General features: G+C 42.5%; 1 protein-coding gene across 7 annotated transcripts in view; it reads right to left on the minus strand.

Annotated features, from left to right (window-relative positions):
- FAM13A (family with sequence similarity 13 member A) overlaps nucleotides 1-14312 on the minus strand; it is a 363045-nt gene that overhangs the window by 18763 nt on the left and 329970 nt on the right. For all 7 annotated transcript variants that reach the window (XM_078068955.1, XM_078068954.1, XM_078068953.1 and 4 more), the window contains 5 exons: nucleotides 6165-6375; nucleotides 5554-5692; nucleotides 4029-4110; nucleotides 3021-3241; nucleotides 2317-2400 (listed from right to left, as the gene is read on the minus strand). In XM_078068955.1, coding sequence (XP_077925081.1) covers nucleotides 2317-2400; nucleotides 3021-3241; nucleotides 4029-4110; nucleotides 5554-5692; nucleotides 6165-6375 — 737 coding nt within the window. The remainder of the gene's footprint in view (nucleotides 1-2316; nucleotides 2401-3020; nucleotides 3242-4028; nucleotides 4111-5553; nucleotides 5693-6164; nucleotides 6376-14312) is intronic.

The following is a 14312-nucleotide window of genomic DNA, read 5'->3' on the forward strand; positions in this document are numbered from 1 at the left end:
TTGAGCACTTGCTTTTCTAAAAACAAACAAATAAACAAACAAAAGAGTGTTACCCAAATGGTATTTACAGTTCAGGGTCCATGGCAACACCACAGGCCTAAGAATGAAAAGTTTACTCTTTGATTTTTCACACTGGCCAGATATCAAATGAACTCTGCTTTTCCTGAGGAGGCTGGGGCATCAAGTTCCAGAGAGGCAGAGAGTCTAACCACGAACCAGCAACGAATGCCACTCAAAGTTCTAGAGAACTTGTTCCCTGCCCGATGAGATGCTAGAATTTCTGCAGACCCAAAAAGGTGTTCTTCCAACATCTAAAAGAACACTGAGAGGAAAGGAAATAATAGAGCAGGGCCAAGAACTAAGATTTCATATTCCTAATGATAAGAGAGCTAAAACAAGGTGCGTTCTCTCTCCTGAGTTCATCACTTAATAAGAAGTAGGCTGCAGACAGCAGAACATACACCTGTAGCAGAAGGGACAACATCACTGACTGGGCAGCCCCTGAGCCACCTGCCAAGCCAGCCAGCCCACTTCCTCAGCGCCAGACAGCCCACAGGTAAATGTGTCTGCGCGTGTCTGAACTGCCCGTTGGTCTCCATGACAACCTATAACGGACAGCTATGGACGGTATAATCAAAGCCCTGGATTCCTACCTCCGTAGCCCAAAGCTCCAGGGCTGGTCTCAGTAGGGCTGGGATCTGAATCTAGGATTGCGGACCCAAGTCCCTGCCCATCCCTTCAGCCCAGGCAGAATGAGAGGCTCTGTGTCCAACTTTGAGCAACAAATACCCGGCATCCGGGCCCCCAAATTGGCCGTAAAGGTTGGTACTAGAAAGCAGCTGAGAGATCGTGGGGCCTCAGGCAAAGAAGTCCTTAAAGGAGTCCATCAATGTCAGATGTGAACCCACATGAGAAAAAGAAGAAATGCTGAGAAGGAAAGCACACAACTCCCCCCCCCTTCCGCACCTGCCTGGTGGCCATGAGGAGATCTATACTTAAAAGGCGCTGAGCTGACAGTGGAGAAGGGCCTTCTCTCTGCTAGAAGGAGTTCAGTTCTACTTCTGCAAGTTCTGAATCCTCCAGGAGAAAAGGACAAGTTCCACAATATATCTGAGCTCCAGTGCCTTTACTATTTGGTTCAATGCCTTTAAAAAATCCAAAACACAACTTGGCCTGACACATGACCATTATCCCAGAGCACCAGTATTTTTCCGCTTTAGGGACAGGCCAGTAAAATCAATCATCAGCAGCTCCAGCCTTTTTTTTTTTTTTTTAATTTAAACCTGATAAATTCAGAACCAAAAACACCATGGAGGATGCATTCTACAGACAGTTTATTGGGCACATGGTATGTGTCAGGTCTTTGTGCTAGATGCCAAGGATCAGGTGCCCCATTAGGTCAACAAAATTCCTGCCCTCACAGATCTTAAAGTCTAGTGCATTCTTCTGGGACCTTCTTTATTCAAAAGAGTGTATTTTACATGAAAATACCATCTCCATTATATAGCCGTGCCTGTGACTGGAAGAGAGACCTCTGCATTTTGGCTATATACAAATCCTTCTGTGAATATAAACTTCACGCTCCATTATAGCTGCTCTTAAGAACTTGTTTTGTTGGATTCTAGACAACACTCTCCACAGAAGGTCACTGAGAGTAACTGACAAGTATCTGATTACGAGTTTCTCAAGGAATAGAGCAGAAGCCTCTCGTGCCACTGTCCACCCCCCCACCCCCCCAGGACTAATGACAAACACACAATAACCACAATTTGCTGAGTAACAAATCGCTTTCGATGCTTCCTGTTGCTATGAAAAGGCAAGTCCTATTTTGGATTCCTCACACTTTTGGTTTAGGATGGTGGCTGGAACTTCTCTACAGATAAACACTAGCTGCAGCTACATTGAAGAGAGATTGAATTTTAGGGCAAATCATACTAGTTTAACACCTTCATTTTAAGGACAAGAATGCCTCGAGCCAGTGACAATGTATGGGGGCAGACCTAGGGACGGAGGAGTCTCTAGGGCTTTGTGCACGTATCTGTAATCTATACCCCCTCCACCACTGTCCCCCTGAAGCAGGACAGTAGTGACTAAATGTTAGCTGCAAACTCATGTTTCTTTGGAACTCAAATCCAGCATCTGTTCCACAGCTTAAGTCTCTCCTCAGTTTAGCCTCCAGAGAGCCTGGGTCTGCTGAAAATCTGTAGGCATCTCCTAAACGTCAGGAAAACTCATATGTCAAATACCGAACACAGAAGATTCATTTGTAAAGCCACACAGTTGACCCCAGTCAGGAAACCCAGTACATTCACATACCGGCCGGCCGTGAATGCTTTCGTAATACAACAGAGCTTTCTGCAGAGCCACCTTCTCGTTGGCAATCTGGTCTTTGGTCATATCCTGAATAAACACAAGGAGAGAGAAACGAAAGGTGGGGAAACATGTACGAGCACTCCTACTTCTTTCTGTAGACAAATTTCCTCAAGTAAGGTTAAAAAGCATCCTCCTACAGTCGTTCCTCCGGGCTCTATTCAGAGCTCGCTTAGGAGTCAGCTCGTCCCGGCTTTCTGCCAGCGAAAGAGCTAGCACAGCAGAGTCGCCATCAACTCCTTGTGTGTCCCACGCGGCCGCAAAGGCAGGATGAGGTAAGCGGGGCTGCGAGGCACGTGGGGCTTAGCTGAATGGCCCAAGCCAGGACTACAGCCCCAAAGGTTCGTCTACAATCCTTCTACTCTAGAGTCATCAAACCGTCTGTTAACCTGCACGAGTTCTTTCTGCGATCTCTACATGAGAGTGTTCTGCTTTCAATGTGTCGTCATAAACCAAAGTACTAGCACTGAAAACACTCTCAGGCTGTTCCATCTGCTTCTCTAGACATCTAAGCGTGTGGGAGACCAGGGCGTGGGAGGTCTGAGCAGGCGTTGCCGCGTCCCTCTTCCCACCGGGACCCATGTGTCGGGCCCTGTGTTGCCACCATATTGACTAGCAGTTGGCTTGGGGCCGCCACCGAATCCCCACACCTTAATGTCCTCAGGACGGCTGCTTTCTGCCCGCTTCTCCTGGAGCTTCCTCTGGATGGATTCCAGCGTGGCTTCGACGCTAGGCTTTACGGCTTTATCAACGAGCTCTTGCTTCTTCTCGTCTTCTTTCTCAAGCTGGGAACCGAAACTCTTGGGGAGCGTGTTGCTTCGCTGCCGCATCCTGGGGCTTAGGTCCTCTTCAGATATCTTTAGTTTGGACTCTAGTTTGAAAACATTTGGGGGTGGTGACATATGAGAATTGATGTCTGCTGAACCCCAATTGTTTTTCTGTGGTGTTACTAACCATTTAGCCCCATCTTTTTTTGGAAAGTATCTAATTATAACAGTAGTCGAAATCCCTGGGTTATTATGTAAAACCTGAGAAAATGCTAACATCTTCTTGGATTATCTGGAATAATTCCCTAACCCAAATTCCTGAAAAAGCTTTAGCTATGTAACATCCATGCTTTAGCCACACCAACAGGTTTGCTGTTCTCAGAATGTGGCAGATGGTTCTATACCCACTCCCTTACTGTTTAACAGCATCGACTGACTGATCCAGCACCCCCAACTGCTGGCCAACTTTTTCCAGATAACTTACATACGTCATTTTGGCATTATTTTCCCTTTGTATTCCATTCGGTTGTTTATATGACTATCTCCTAAAAGACAGCATGCTTTTTGAGGGACAAGGACCCAATCGTTTTTATATTCCTCCCTGCTTACAGGTCTTCTCCTAACACCACAGGAAATAAAAATTCATGATTTAGGGAAATGGGGAAATGCTGCAGCATTTGCATCTTAACTGATCCGGGTTGCCCTGTGATGGAGAGCATGGTGAGACGTGGGGAAGGTGTCCTCTGTACACCGAGAGCGCTGGGAAGCAGTGTCAAGGAACTTGTCTTTCTGAACTATTTCAACAGGGGCACTCGGGATGTGGTGAGATCGTGAATCCTGCAGGTGGCTTGTCTTACTGAAACCATGGCATAGGTCTACAATGTCACCTACCTTTAAGCTGTTTCCGGAATTTGGCAAGGTCATTTGTCCATTTTAGAACCTCTGGGTTGGCTGCTTTGTCACTATGAGAAGGCTGAGAAAAGCAAAATTGAATGTAAATGTTTGCAAACTGGGGCAGGAAAAAGAAGATGAGTTTGATGATCAGTTTGTTATAATTTTTTTAAATTTTGTAAGATTTTATTTATTTTTTTCAGAAAGAGAAAGAGGGAGAGAGAAAACACAAGGGGGGGTGGGCAGAGGGAGAAGCAGACTTTCCACTGAGCAGGCAGCCCAATGCGGGGCTCTATCCCAGGACCCTGGGCTCATGACCTGAGCCAAAGGCAGATGCTCAACCTGACTGAGCCACCCAGGTGCCCCCCCCCCTTTTTTTAAGAGAAGATAATTTTATTGTTTTGGGTGGTGTCAATACATAGTTTTATACTATTTTATGTCTTTTTTTTAGGTTTGTTTATTTATTTGAGAGAGTATGCATGTGTGCAAGTGGGGGGAGGGGGAGAGAAAGAGCAGGGAAAGAGAATCTCAAGCAGACTCCCCACTGAGCGGGGAACCCAATGTGGGGCTTGATCCCATGACCTATGAGATCATGACCTGAGCTGAAGGCAGATGCTTAACTGACTGAGCCACCCAGGCGCCCCATGATTAGTTTGTTTTAAAGAGGAAGAAAAGGTTGAGTCCCACTGGAAAAAGAAATTCATCATGAACAATTAGAGAAAATGTCATCAGTATAATTCCATTATCTTTCTTTACATCTGGTTATTTTTGATGCTTTCAGAGAATTCCTCACAGGCAAAATGCTGGACTTCCGTGAAGTCCATGGCCCCTTTTCATGAGTTGTAGGGTTTAAGCTGTCAGGCTAACAGAATGGAAAGCAGAGGGGACATACATCTTACACTGGAATCACCATGCAAAGGGCCTTTCTGCCACTCTTGTGGGCAATGCTAAGATACAGCTGAGAGCAGAATGAGGTAAATACTAATGAAATTTTAGAAGATAATCTTGAATTAAGTTTGAGCCAAAATAAAGAGTCATTTAATGATTTTTCCCATTCCTTCACAAGGTTAAGTTTGTAAGAGGTCAACTAAAATGTTCAATCATATTTGTAAGAATACCCTGTGCAAGGAAAATGCTGATACATGATGTCTGGGGCATCTCAGGGTTTACTAGCCAGTTTCTTTCTTTTTTTTTTTTTTTTAAAGATTTTATGTATTTATTTTGACAGAGAGAGACACAGCGAGAGAGGGAACACAAGCAGGGGGAGAGGGAGAAGCAGGCTTCCCGCCAAGCAAGGAGCCCAATGCGGGGCTCGATCCCAGCATGACCTGAGCCAAAGGCAGACGCTTAACGACTGAGCCACCCAGGTGCCCCTACTAGCCAGTTTCTATTGCCTTTTTGTTTTGGGGGTCCCCAGAAATCTCCCTTAACTTTTGATCACTTCTCTGAGTTTCTAATATGCTGGCATGTGAGCATTGTCAGGGGACAGGAGCGGATAGGGACAACCCTGTGAGGAGACACTTACTCGGTACTTCCTCTCCTCTTCAAATCTATCTTCGAACTTTCGGATCTTCTTTTTAAGGCTCTGAATCCTTCGCGTGAGCTGGGCAGGTGTCAGGTCCTCCTGCTCGTCATCGTAGGACCCGAGAGAGGAGCTCCGGCGCCTGTGAGGGCACAGGGTGGAGCACTCGCTGCCTGCTGAGGGGCTTGGGGATGGGGATGCGGCACGGAGGGAGAGGGTCCAGACAGTCTCCATCTTCCCATATAAAAGAAAGGGGACTACCAATTCATCCTGTGACCCTGAGCTCTCTAAGTCCCACCTATCAAACAGGCCTAACTTTCTCTCACTCACATTTACAATTAGCAAAGGTAGGACTGAAATATGCACTGCAGACCTGAGAGTTAAATTTTAGATAGCTCTGGAGAGGATGTGCTAGTGGAAATTCAGTATGCAGTGATGTAGTTGGGCCAACTGAAAAATTACAACAGAGCCTGTGTACTAGGATGGAGAATTCCCAATATGTTCTTCCACAGACTTACAATGTAGTTAAAAAAAATTGCCAGCCATCAACACCATTCCTATTCTTTCTAATGTTATGGCGATGATACATTTGCTTATCAGCAACACACACATACCTCATGAAAGAATGGGAATTTGGGGGAGAAGGAGGCACTTCTGTGTCATCCAGGTACTGCCTACTCTGCCCATAAGCATAGAACCGAGGAGAGAGCATGGGGTCACTGTCTTCATCCAGAAGCTGGCGAATCAGGCGCCCAGCCTGTGGGGAGAGGTGCGCTTCATCCGAGTCCACATTCTCCTGCTGCCATGAGAAGGTAGGGAGGGGTTCTGGAAAATAAGGAGGGGAAGAAGTCAAAATTGCTCAGGAAAGCATAATTGTTTCCTAAGTTTTCTGAATGGCTTAGGAGGCACTGAATTTAGGAGGCACTGAACGACCTCACGTTTCACATTTAAGGTTCCGATGAAGGACACTATGCCCCGACTGGAATCATCAATATATCTGATAAGTCCTCACTTGCTTTCCAAAGAGAATTTACTAGGCCTGCCCGGAGGAATGGCCTTGAAGAAGGAGAGCAAATGGTGTATGCTTCCAACCTCCCCCGCAGGTCAGAGGCAAGACCTTTTCCAGGTGAGGGTATTATGGAGAAGAAAAGCATGTATGCCAGGGAGAGAGAGATTTGGCATCGTGGGCTATACGTCCTTCACTGAAACAACCAGGGAGACACATTTGTCTTGCGAGAGCCCATTTACCTAGGAGTTTGCACCTTCCATTTGGGGCTTTCAGTAAGCTCTTCATGTGCTTCTGCTTAGTGTTGGGATTAGTATGTGTAAGATGCATGTTCTGCACTTGAAGTTTCAGAAGCTGCTCAAGACTACAGTTAACCTAAGATGCTTACATAAATTAGTCAAAAACAAAAAGAAAAAGGATGCCTTACAAAGGGTAAATCTGTACAAATTATTTTAGATAGTCTTTAAGAAAAAAAACGCACTGAACACAACATCCTGATTTGTCATTTTTGGAGTGAATAGGGTGACATTTATTTCTCTTTCCTTCAAGACCCATCTCAATATATTCCTTTCTACATTAAAAAAATTAAAGATAAATCTCAGATGATGTAGGGTATTTCATCTGTAGCAGTCCCTGTGTTTAAAAAAAAAAAAAAAGGTATGCTTTAAGTATACTTATGGATTACTGTGACTTACACAAGGCTGGGATCTGGCCATGCTCTGAAATTCTGGGATTCCTAGAGCAACATTTGTTCCTTCAGCTATCAAAGTGTTTATCAGATCTACAAAATTATCTTACACAAGTGCCTGTTCAGTATTTTATTTAAAAAGATCGTATCGGGGCGCCTGGGTGGCTCAGTCGTTAAGCAGCTGCCTTTGGCTCAGGTCATGATCCCAGGGTCCTGGGATCCAGCCCCGCATCGGGCTCCCTGCTCAGCGGGAAGCCTGCTTCTCCCTCTCCCACTCCCCCTGCTTGTGTTCCCTCTCTCGCTGTGTCTCTCTCTGTCAAATAAATAAATAAAATCTTTTAAAAAAATAAAAATAAAAAAATAAAAAGATCGTATCATAATCATAGAACATTAGAGCTGGTTGAAACTTCATACATCAACTAATTTAGTGATTTCTCAACCCCACTGCACGTTAGCATCATGAAGGGAGATACACAGAACTTCTAATGCACAGGTTCTCACCACCCCCCCAACTAAACAGAATATTTAGGTGAGGGCCCAGATACCTGCCCCCCCCACAAGCATACTTTAAAAGCTGACCAAGTGATCCTAAATGCATTCAGGTTTAAGAACCATGGATTCAATCCAACAGATTATAGACAAGGAAATTGAAACCCAAAGAATTTAAGAGCAAATCTAATTTAAGAATTTAAGAGCAAGTCTAATCAACGAGAAGAGTTGGGACGAAAACGAAATCTCCTGACTTGAGGGACAGTGCTTCAATTTAGTATGTGCCAGATGCTCTAGTCACAAGGATGGCTATCTGAAATTTTTGAAGATCCCACAGTAGGAGAGAGAAGCATATTAATGTAAAAAAAATTAACCTCATGTGGAATGAGGTCCATAGGTTCTCAAAATTTAAAGAGAATGAAGTTATCTGGGAACTCAGATGGTAATATAAATTATTTTTTAAAAAATTAAAGCAGTGTTAAAACAATTTTTTATCTGCTACTCTCAAAAAGTGGCAGGGAATATTCTGGTAGATATATCTGGCTAATACTGGAGGTGACCAGGAGGTGCCCCCTCATTTGCACTAAAGCTTGCAGGAGGCTCCTCCTAAGTGTCACGGCTCAGATATGGGCAGCTCCAAATTCTTGGCATAAAAGAGCAAAAAAATCGACGAGAAGTGAGGGAAGGAGAGGGCAAGAGGAAAATAATCCCTAGAGAAATAAGAAAAGTGTAGTGTTAAGATACTGAAAATGGAACTATGAAACTAGCCAGACTGTATTTTTTTATTTCGTGGTAATTCTTAGGACAGCAGTGATTTTCTGTAAGGACTAATATCAATAGAGCCAGGCAGGGAAAGGGTTAAGATGCAGCCGGTGATAACCTCATGGCAGAGTGGGAAAGGAGCAAAACAAGGTGGGGAAGGCCAAGGTGGTGTGGAGGGGACAGAGGGCACAGGCAAAGCAAAGTCTGATGTTGATATTGGCACGTGGGTGTGCTGGCTAGTTTGACATTTCTACTCATCACAGTTTAGTTTGAATAGGTATTACCTTAGTTCCTGAAATCCTTTAATTTGTCTGAACCTAGCAGAATATCTCTTTAAACTATCACAACTCATCTTTCAGTTTTCAATTATGTGGCCTCAGTGTACAAAATGAGAGTGTCTGTGACCACTATCCAAACAGGTCTCCAGTAAAAAATGTATTGTGATCCTGAATTAACGATACAACACTAATCATGGAACTGAGTTATGCTTGTTTGATGCTTTGTGGAGCCATTCATCAGATTTCCTTTGTGTTAACACAGACCCATTCTTGACCACTCACTTGACTGATAAGAAGACCCAATGTGCCCTTTTCTTAACGTCACCAGTAGTATATATGAAATACACAGCTGAAGCAATTCGAGCTTATGGGTGACATTTTCTCTTAAAGGATATAGTTAGCATAAATGAATTCACTAAAAATTGACAAATGTAAAACCATTATGAATTTCAGTTAACAAAATAAAAGGTTACGTTGCATCATTAGTATGCATGTAGAACAGAAGTGAAGTTTCTCACCCATGCAACATGAAATGCTTTCATTTCTCTCTCTTCTCTCTTTTTTTTTGTTTCCATGGGTTTATTCATTTACTTTATTGAAATATAATTAACATACAGTGTTATATTAGTTTCAGGTATATAATATTCAACAATTCCCTGCATTACTCGGTGCTCATCAAGATAAGTGCACTCTTATCCATATTATCTACTCCCCCCCCCCCCCCCCGCCCCCGGCCCCGACCTTTCCTCTGGCAACCACCAGTTTGTAGGTAAGAGTCCATTTTTTGTCTCTTTTTTTCCCTTGTTCATTTGTTTCTTAAATTCCACATGAGTAAAATCATATGATATTTGTCTTTCTCAGTCTGACTAATTTCACTTAGCTTAATACCCTCTAGGCCCATCCATGTTGTTGCAAAGGGCAAGATCTCACTCTTCCCTTTTTTTCTACAGAATTAAAATTTAAGGCTCTTATAATTTATAAAATGACACATAATATATAGTTCAATATAACTAAATCAGTAACACCAATATTCTTCTGTTTTAGTTTGTAATGATCTAAACATACAAGGCCTACTCATGTTTTGATAGTTGACACTTAGCTAGACAAAGAAGAAAGAACCAAAAAAGAACAGTGTAGTACAGGACAGGATGCCAATTGCATTGCCTGCCTAGAGATTCAGTTTTGAGGATGTATTCATTGACCACTCCCAGTGCCTAGTCTGAGAAATAGTTTATATTTTAATCAGTAATTCTAGAGCAATGAAATGGACAAAGATATTCCAAGAGAAGTATTCAAAGGGAAAATAAAAGATCTGAGGCTTCGAATTAGATTTTCATCTTAAAGCACTGCATAAAAGAAATGCGTTTTTATATCCAGACCAGAATTCCTTAAGTTCCGTGATTTTAGTCACGTGTCTTATCACAAAGAACTCTGGACATAAATATGGCATGTCTCTCTATGAAAAATTAATCCATCAGGACAGCTGACATCACAGCAGGTCAGAAGTCACAGAGATAAGAGCTGTACTCATGCTACCTAAGTAATCGAAAAGAATAGATCCTGGCGGAGTTCCAATTGAGACAGTACAGTACACACGGAAATAAAGGAAATTCACTGAAGGAAGAAGAAACATGGTCTGAGTAATATTAATGTGGTCATTGCGATATAGCTACTCTCTGCTTAGCCAGTTGGGTCCATCTGCTATACCAAAGAAAACTGGCTACTAAGATGATTTATTGAAGAAATCTGCCAGAATTAAGGGAGCTGATGTTTTCCACTTCTCATTTCCAACTACATGCTCTTTAGCGTCATTACTTCCTGGCACGATGTCATACCGTCTTTCAAGGTGGCTCCTCGGTGGTGCGAGGAGGTATGTGCACATCCCAGACACTGGAAGATGTAAACCCCACCCGGGAGGGAAATCCTATTACAGAAATTTCCTTAGTGTTCCAAAACGAGAACAATAGTAGTCCTATTAAATTGTTCAAATAATCTTGCAAACTCTCAGAGTTAGAAGGAACCTTAGGAGTCAGCTTTGTCAATCCCAGGTTAATCCTTACATTTCATATATCTGCTTTGTCTCTATTTGCAAATGTAATAAGTAGGCCCTTAATTGCTCCATTTAAGTCATTAATAAAATGTGTGGAACAGGCTGGAGCTGAGGACTTTACTAATGAGAATACCCCCATTTGTGTCAACTTTGATCTGTGTATCTGCATGCTTGATCAGTTACTAATTCACTCTGCTACCTGACTGTCTGCTATTCCTTCCACATCTGACAGGGCACTGGAATCCCTATTAAAGGCCCAGCTGAGGTCTTTTCAAATGCGACATTTCCTAACCCAGAGTCACACACACAAACACACACGCAAGGATGCTGGTTTGGTAAGATCTGTCCTTGGTCAGCAGTGGAGGACCCAGTAATTACGGACTCCTTCTCTGTGTTCAGAGCCACCCACTGTCGTTAGGTAGAACCAGGCTCTGGTTTCAAAGAAGTCCAACGTAGGCTGGTTTTTCCTGTAACTATACTTGGAAACATTTATGGAAGACAGTATAACATGAACTAACACTCACGTAGTGCCTGTTAGGTGCTTGTACTGTGCCAAGCACTTGGCAAATACTAGCTCACTTAATCCTTGCAACAAACTTACTAAGTGAACACTACAATATCTGTTCACTCATTATTATCTTTTGTTATGCCTATTTATTTTTATCTTTTTTAAAAAAACATTTATTGGGACGCCTGGGTGGCTCAGTCGTTAAGCGTCTGCCTTCCGCTCAGGTCATGGTCCCAGGGTCCTGGGATCGAGCTCCGCATCGGGCTCCCTGCTCAGTGGGGAGCCTGCTTCTCCCTCTCCCTCTGCTGCTCCCCCTGCTTGTGCTCTCTCTCTCTGACAAATAAATAAAAATCTTAAAAAAAAACCACATTTATTTATTTGAGAGAGAGAGACAGAGCATGAACAGGGGGGAGGAGGCAGAGGGAGAGGGAGAAGCAGACTCCGTGCTGAGCAGGGAGCCTGATGTGGGACTCATCCCAGGACCCTGAGATCATGACCTGAGCTGAAGACTTAACTGACTGAGCCACCCAGGTGCGCCTGTTATGCCTATTTAAAGATGGAGAAACTGAGGCCGAAACTGTAACACATTTACTAACTTGTCCACAAAGCTGCTAAAGCTGCCTGGTCTTAGCCATTATGGCCCACTGCCTGCCAGGATACATAACTGGCATTGCTGAGAAAGAGGCATCAGAGAGGAAGTCAGGAGATTTTGTTATCTTGAATCATCATTTTGCTTCTTTTGGCCTCAGCTTTCTTATCTATATAATGGCAGTGTCCAGTCAAAAGGTCTTTACGATCCCTTGCTTCTTCATCATTCTTTTAGAGAATTTCCAAAGTTATTTTGCACAAGTAGTAAGTAATAAATAAGAAATACAAAGTATTTTATGTCCTTTAAAAATGTTCTTTTAAGCTTAACTTCACCAGGACAATGTTAATAGAATAGCTGAGTATTTAAACCTCAAACCTTTAAACTTCCACAAATGGTAGCCCTAAATCAACATGAATTGGCTGATTAGGAACATTCTGATTATGAAATTCTGAAAGGCTTTACATAACAAATAATAGTACATTTGATTTGTGTACTCATTTAATTTTGGAGAGTGGAAGTAATAAAATGAAAGTATGATGTGGATAGGTAAAAAAAAAGTGCCCTAATACATAGCTACATACAGAGTGAGAGAAAAAAAAGGAAAAAGCATGTATTATGTATCTGCCAACAAGCATGATTAGACTCTGATGCTGTGTTCACTTTGAGAGGGTTCCACTCTATCTAATTATTAGGTTCATTTCCTTTTTTGTTGCCCTGATACAACATGCCCCAGAAGCCTGAGAACGTCAGTGCCATATGGGAGCTTCCACGGCTGAGGCTAGCGCCAGCAGGCTGCTCATTGAGTACCATCTCACCTGACATTCTACGCTTCTGTAATGAGAAAGAGAGTGTGACCTAAGGTGTGGGGACGGGGAACAGACCAGCAAACCAAAAAGAGGGGGTTACACTACATGCTGGCTCGGAGACTGGTAATGGAGACTTACAGGCGGATTCTGGCTCAGAAGGTTTGATTAACTATTACTTCCATTTATATATTTTGTTGCCCTGCTTTCACTTTCACAGTTTAAATTAGTGCAAAGTGGATTCTTTACTGCAAAGCTACCATTTTCTGTGTTTCTTAGTGAAGCTATAAAAAAAAGGTAATATTTTAGTGATTGGACTTATGGCTCTCATCTCATCTATCCTTTATGCAACAATTCCTTTATTTTGATTATACTTACTGTTATAATGTAAGGTGAAAATTTAAAATAAATATATGATAAAAAATGGCCACTGAAAGCAGTAACCAAATGATCAAAATGGCCTTGAAATGAATCCGTGTAGATTTTTAAGATGCGCAAGTTCAGGAAGTAATGCAGTAATTGGCAAAAGTTAACACAAGTCCTTTCATAAATTACATAGATAACGTAATTAGCATTTCCAAGCCTATTGCATTCCCCCCCATAAGCTTTTTAAAATTCCATCTTGTTTCCCAATATAACATAAAATGTTGGTTCCTTCATATTATTATTATTATTATTATTATTATTATATTTAGAAGAGAGTTCTTTACATTAAGTAATAAAACAGTTTTAAGGAAAGTTAGCTTCCAACCACACTGGAGGGAAATTTCATACTGCCCTCTTAACATATGCTGGAAGAGATCACAAATTTATGACTGACCAAGATAAAAATCACCAAACGGAGTCCATTTCAGGGGGGGATTAGACGAATCTCCCTGCCCCCTTTACTGAATATACCAAGATAACGTGGCTAATTTGAATTCTGTCCAAAAATCCTAGTTTTTGTCTAGAGTTCTGTGTGGAGACCGTATTACTGAAACCCAAATACAGCACTTGTTTTAGCTACTGCTTTTTTCTTTTATTTGGATAACAGCGGCTACTACGGGACTTATTTTTTTGCAGGGGGCGGGGGGGTTGTTTTCAGTGAATTTAAAACACACCTGAATATTCCAAAGTCCACAAAACAAAAGAAGAACAATAAAACACTACCCAGGAATGTATCACTGAAATTAAAAACAAAACAAAGCAAAACACCCTGCAATTTTTTCTAGTGACCGTATCATGAGCTGGGAAGGTCTGAGGAAATCTCCGACCCAACTGCCTAATTACACGGGAAAGGGCTAGAACATGTTTCTTGGATTGCAAAGAGGGAGAACTAGAATAAAAAAACAGTTTGTTTTCGCGTCACCAAGCCCTGGACGCAAGGAGCATAAAGGGATTGCTATTTTTCACCTTGTGGTCTCTTTAGACGGTCTTTTGCTCCTTCATCTAAACTCATTATCACAACGAGTACTGTTTGGTTTAAAAAGGGATGGGGGAGAAGACCAGGAAATCCAGGTGCTTCGGAAAAGGACTGATGTCTTGTAGCTGTGATTCTCTCTGTCACTGTGTTAAGTCGTGCTGTTGTTCTGAAACCAGGCACACGATTT

The sequence above is a fragment of the Halichoerus grypus genome, chromosome 3 (genome assembly GCF_964656455.1).
Source record: "Halichoerus grypus chromosome 3, mHalGry1.hap1.1, whole genome shotgun sequence".
In the NCBI taxonomy this organism is placed as follows: domain Eukaryota; kingdom Metazoa; phylum Chordata; class Mammalia; order Carnivora; family Phocidae; genus Halichoerus; species Halichoerus grypus.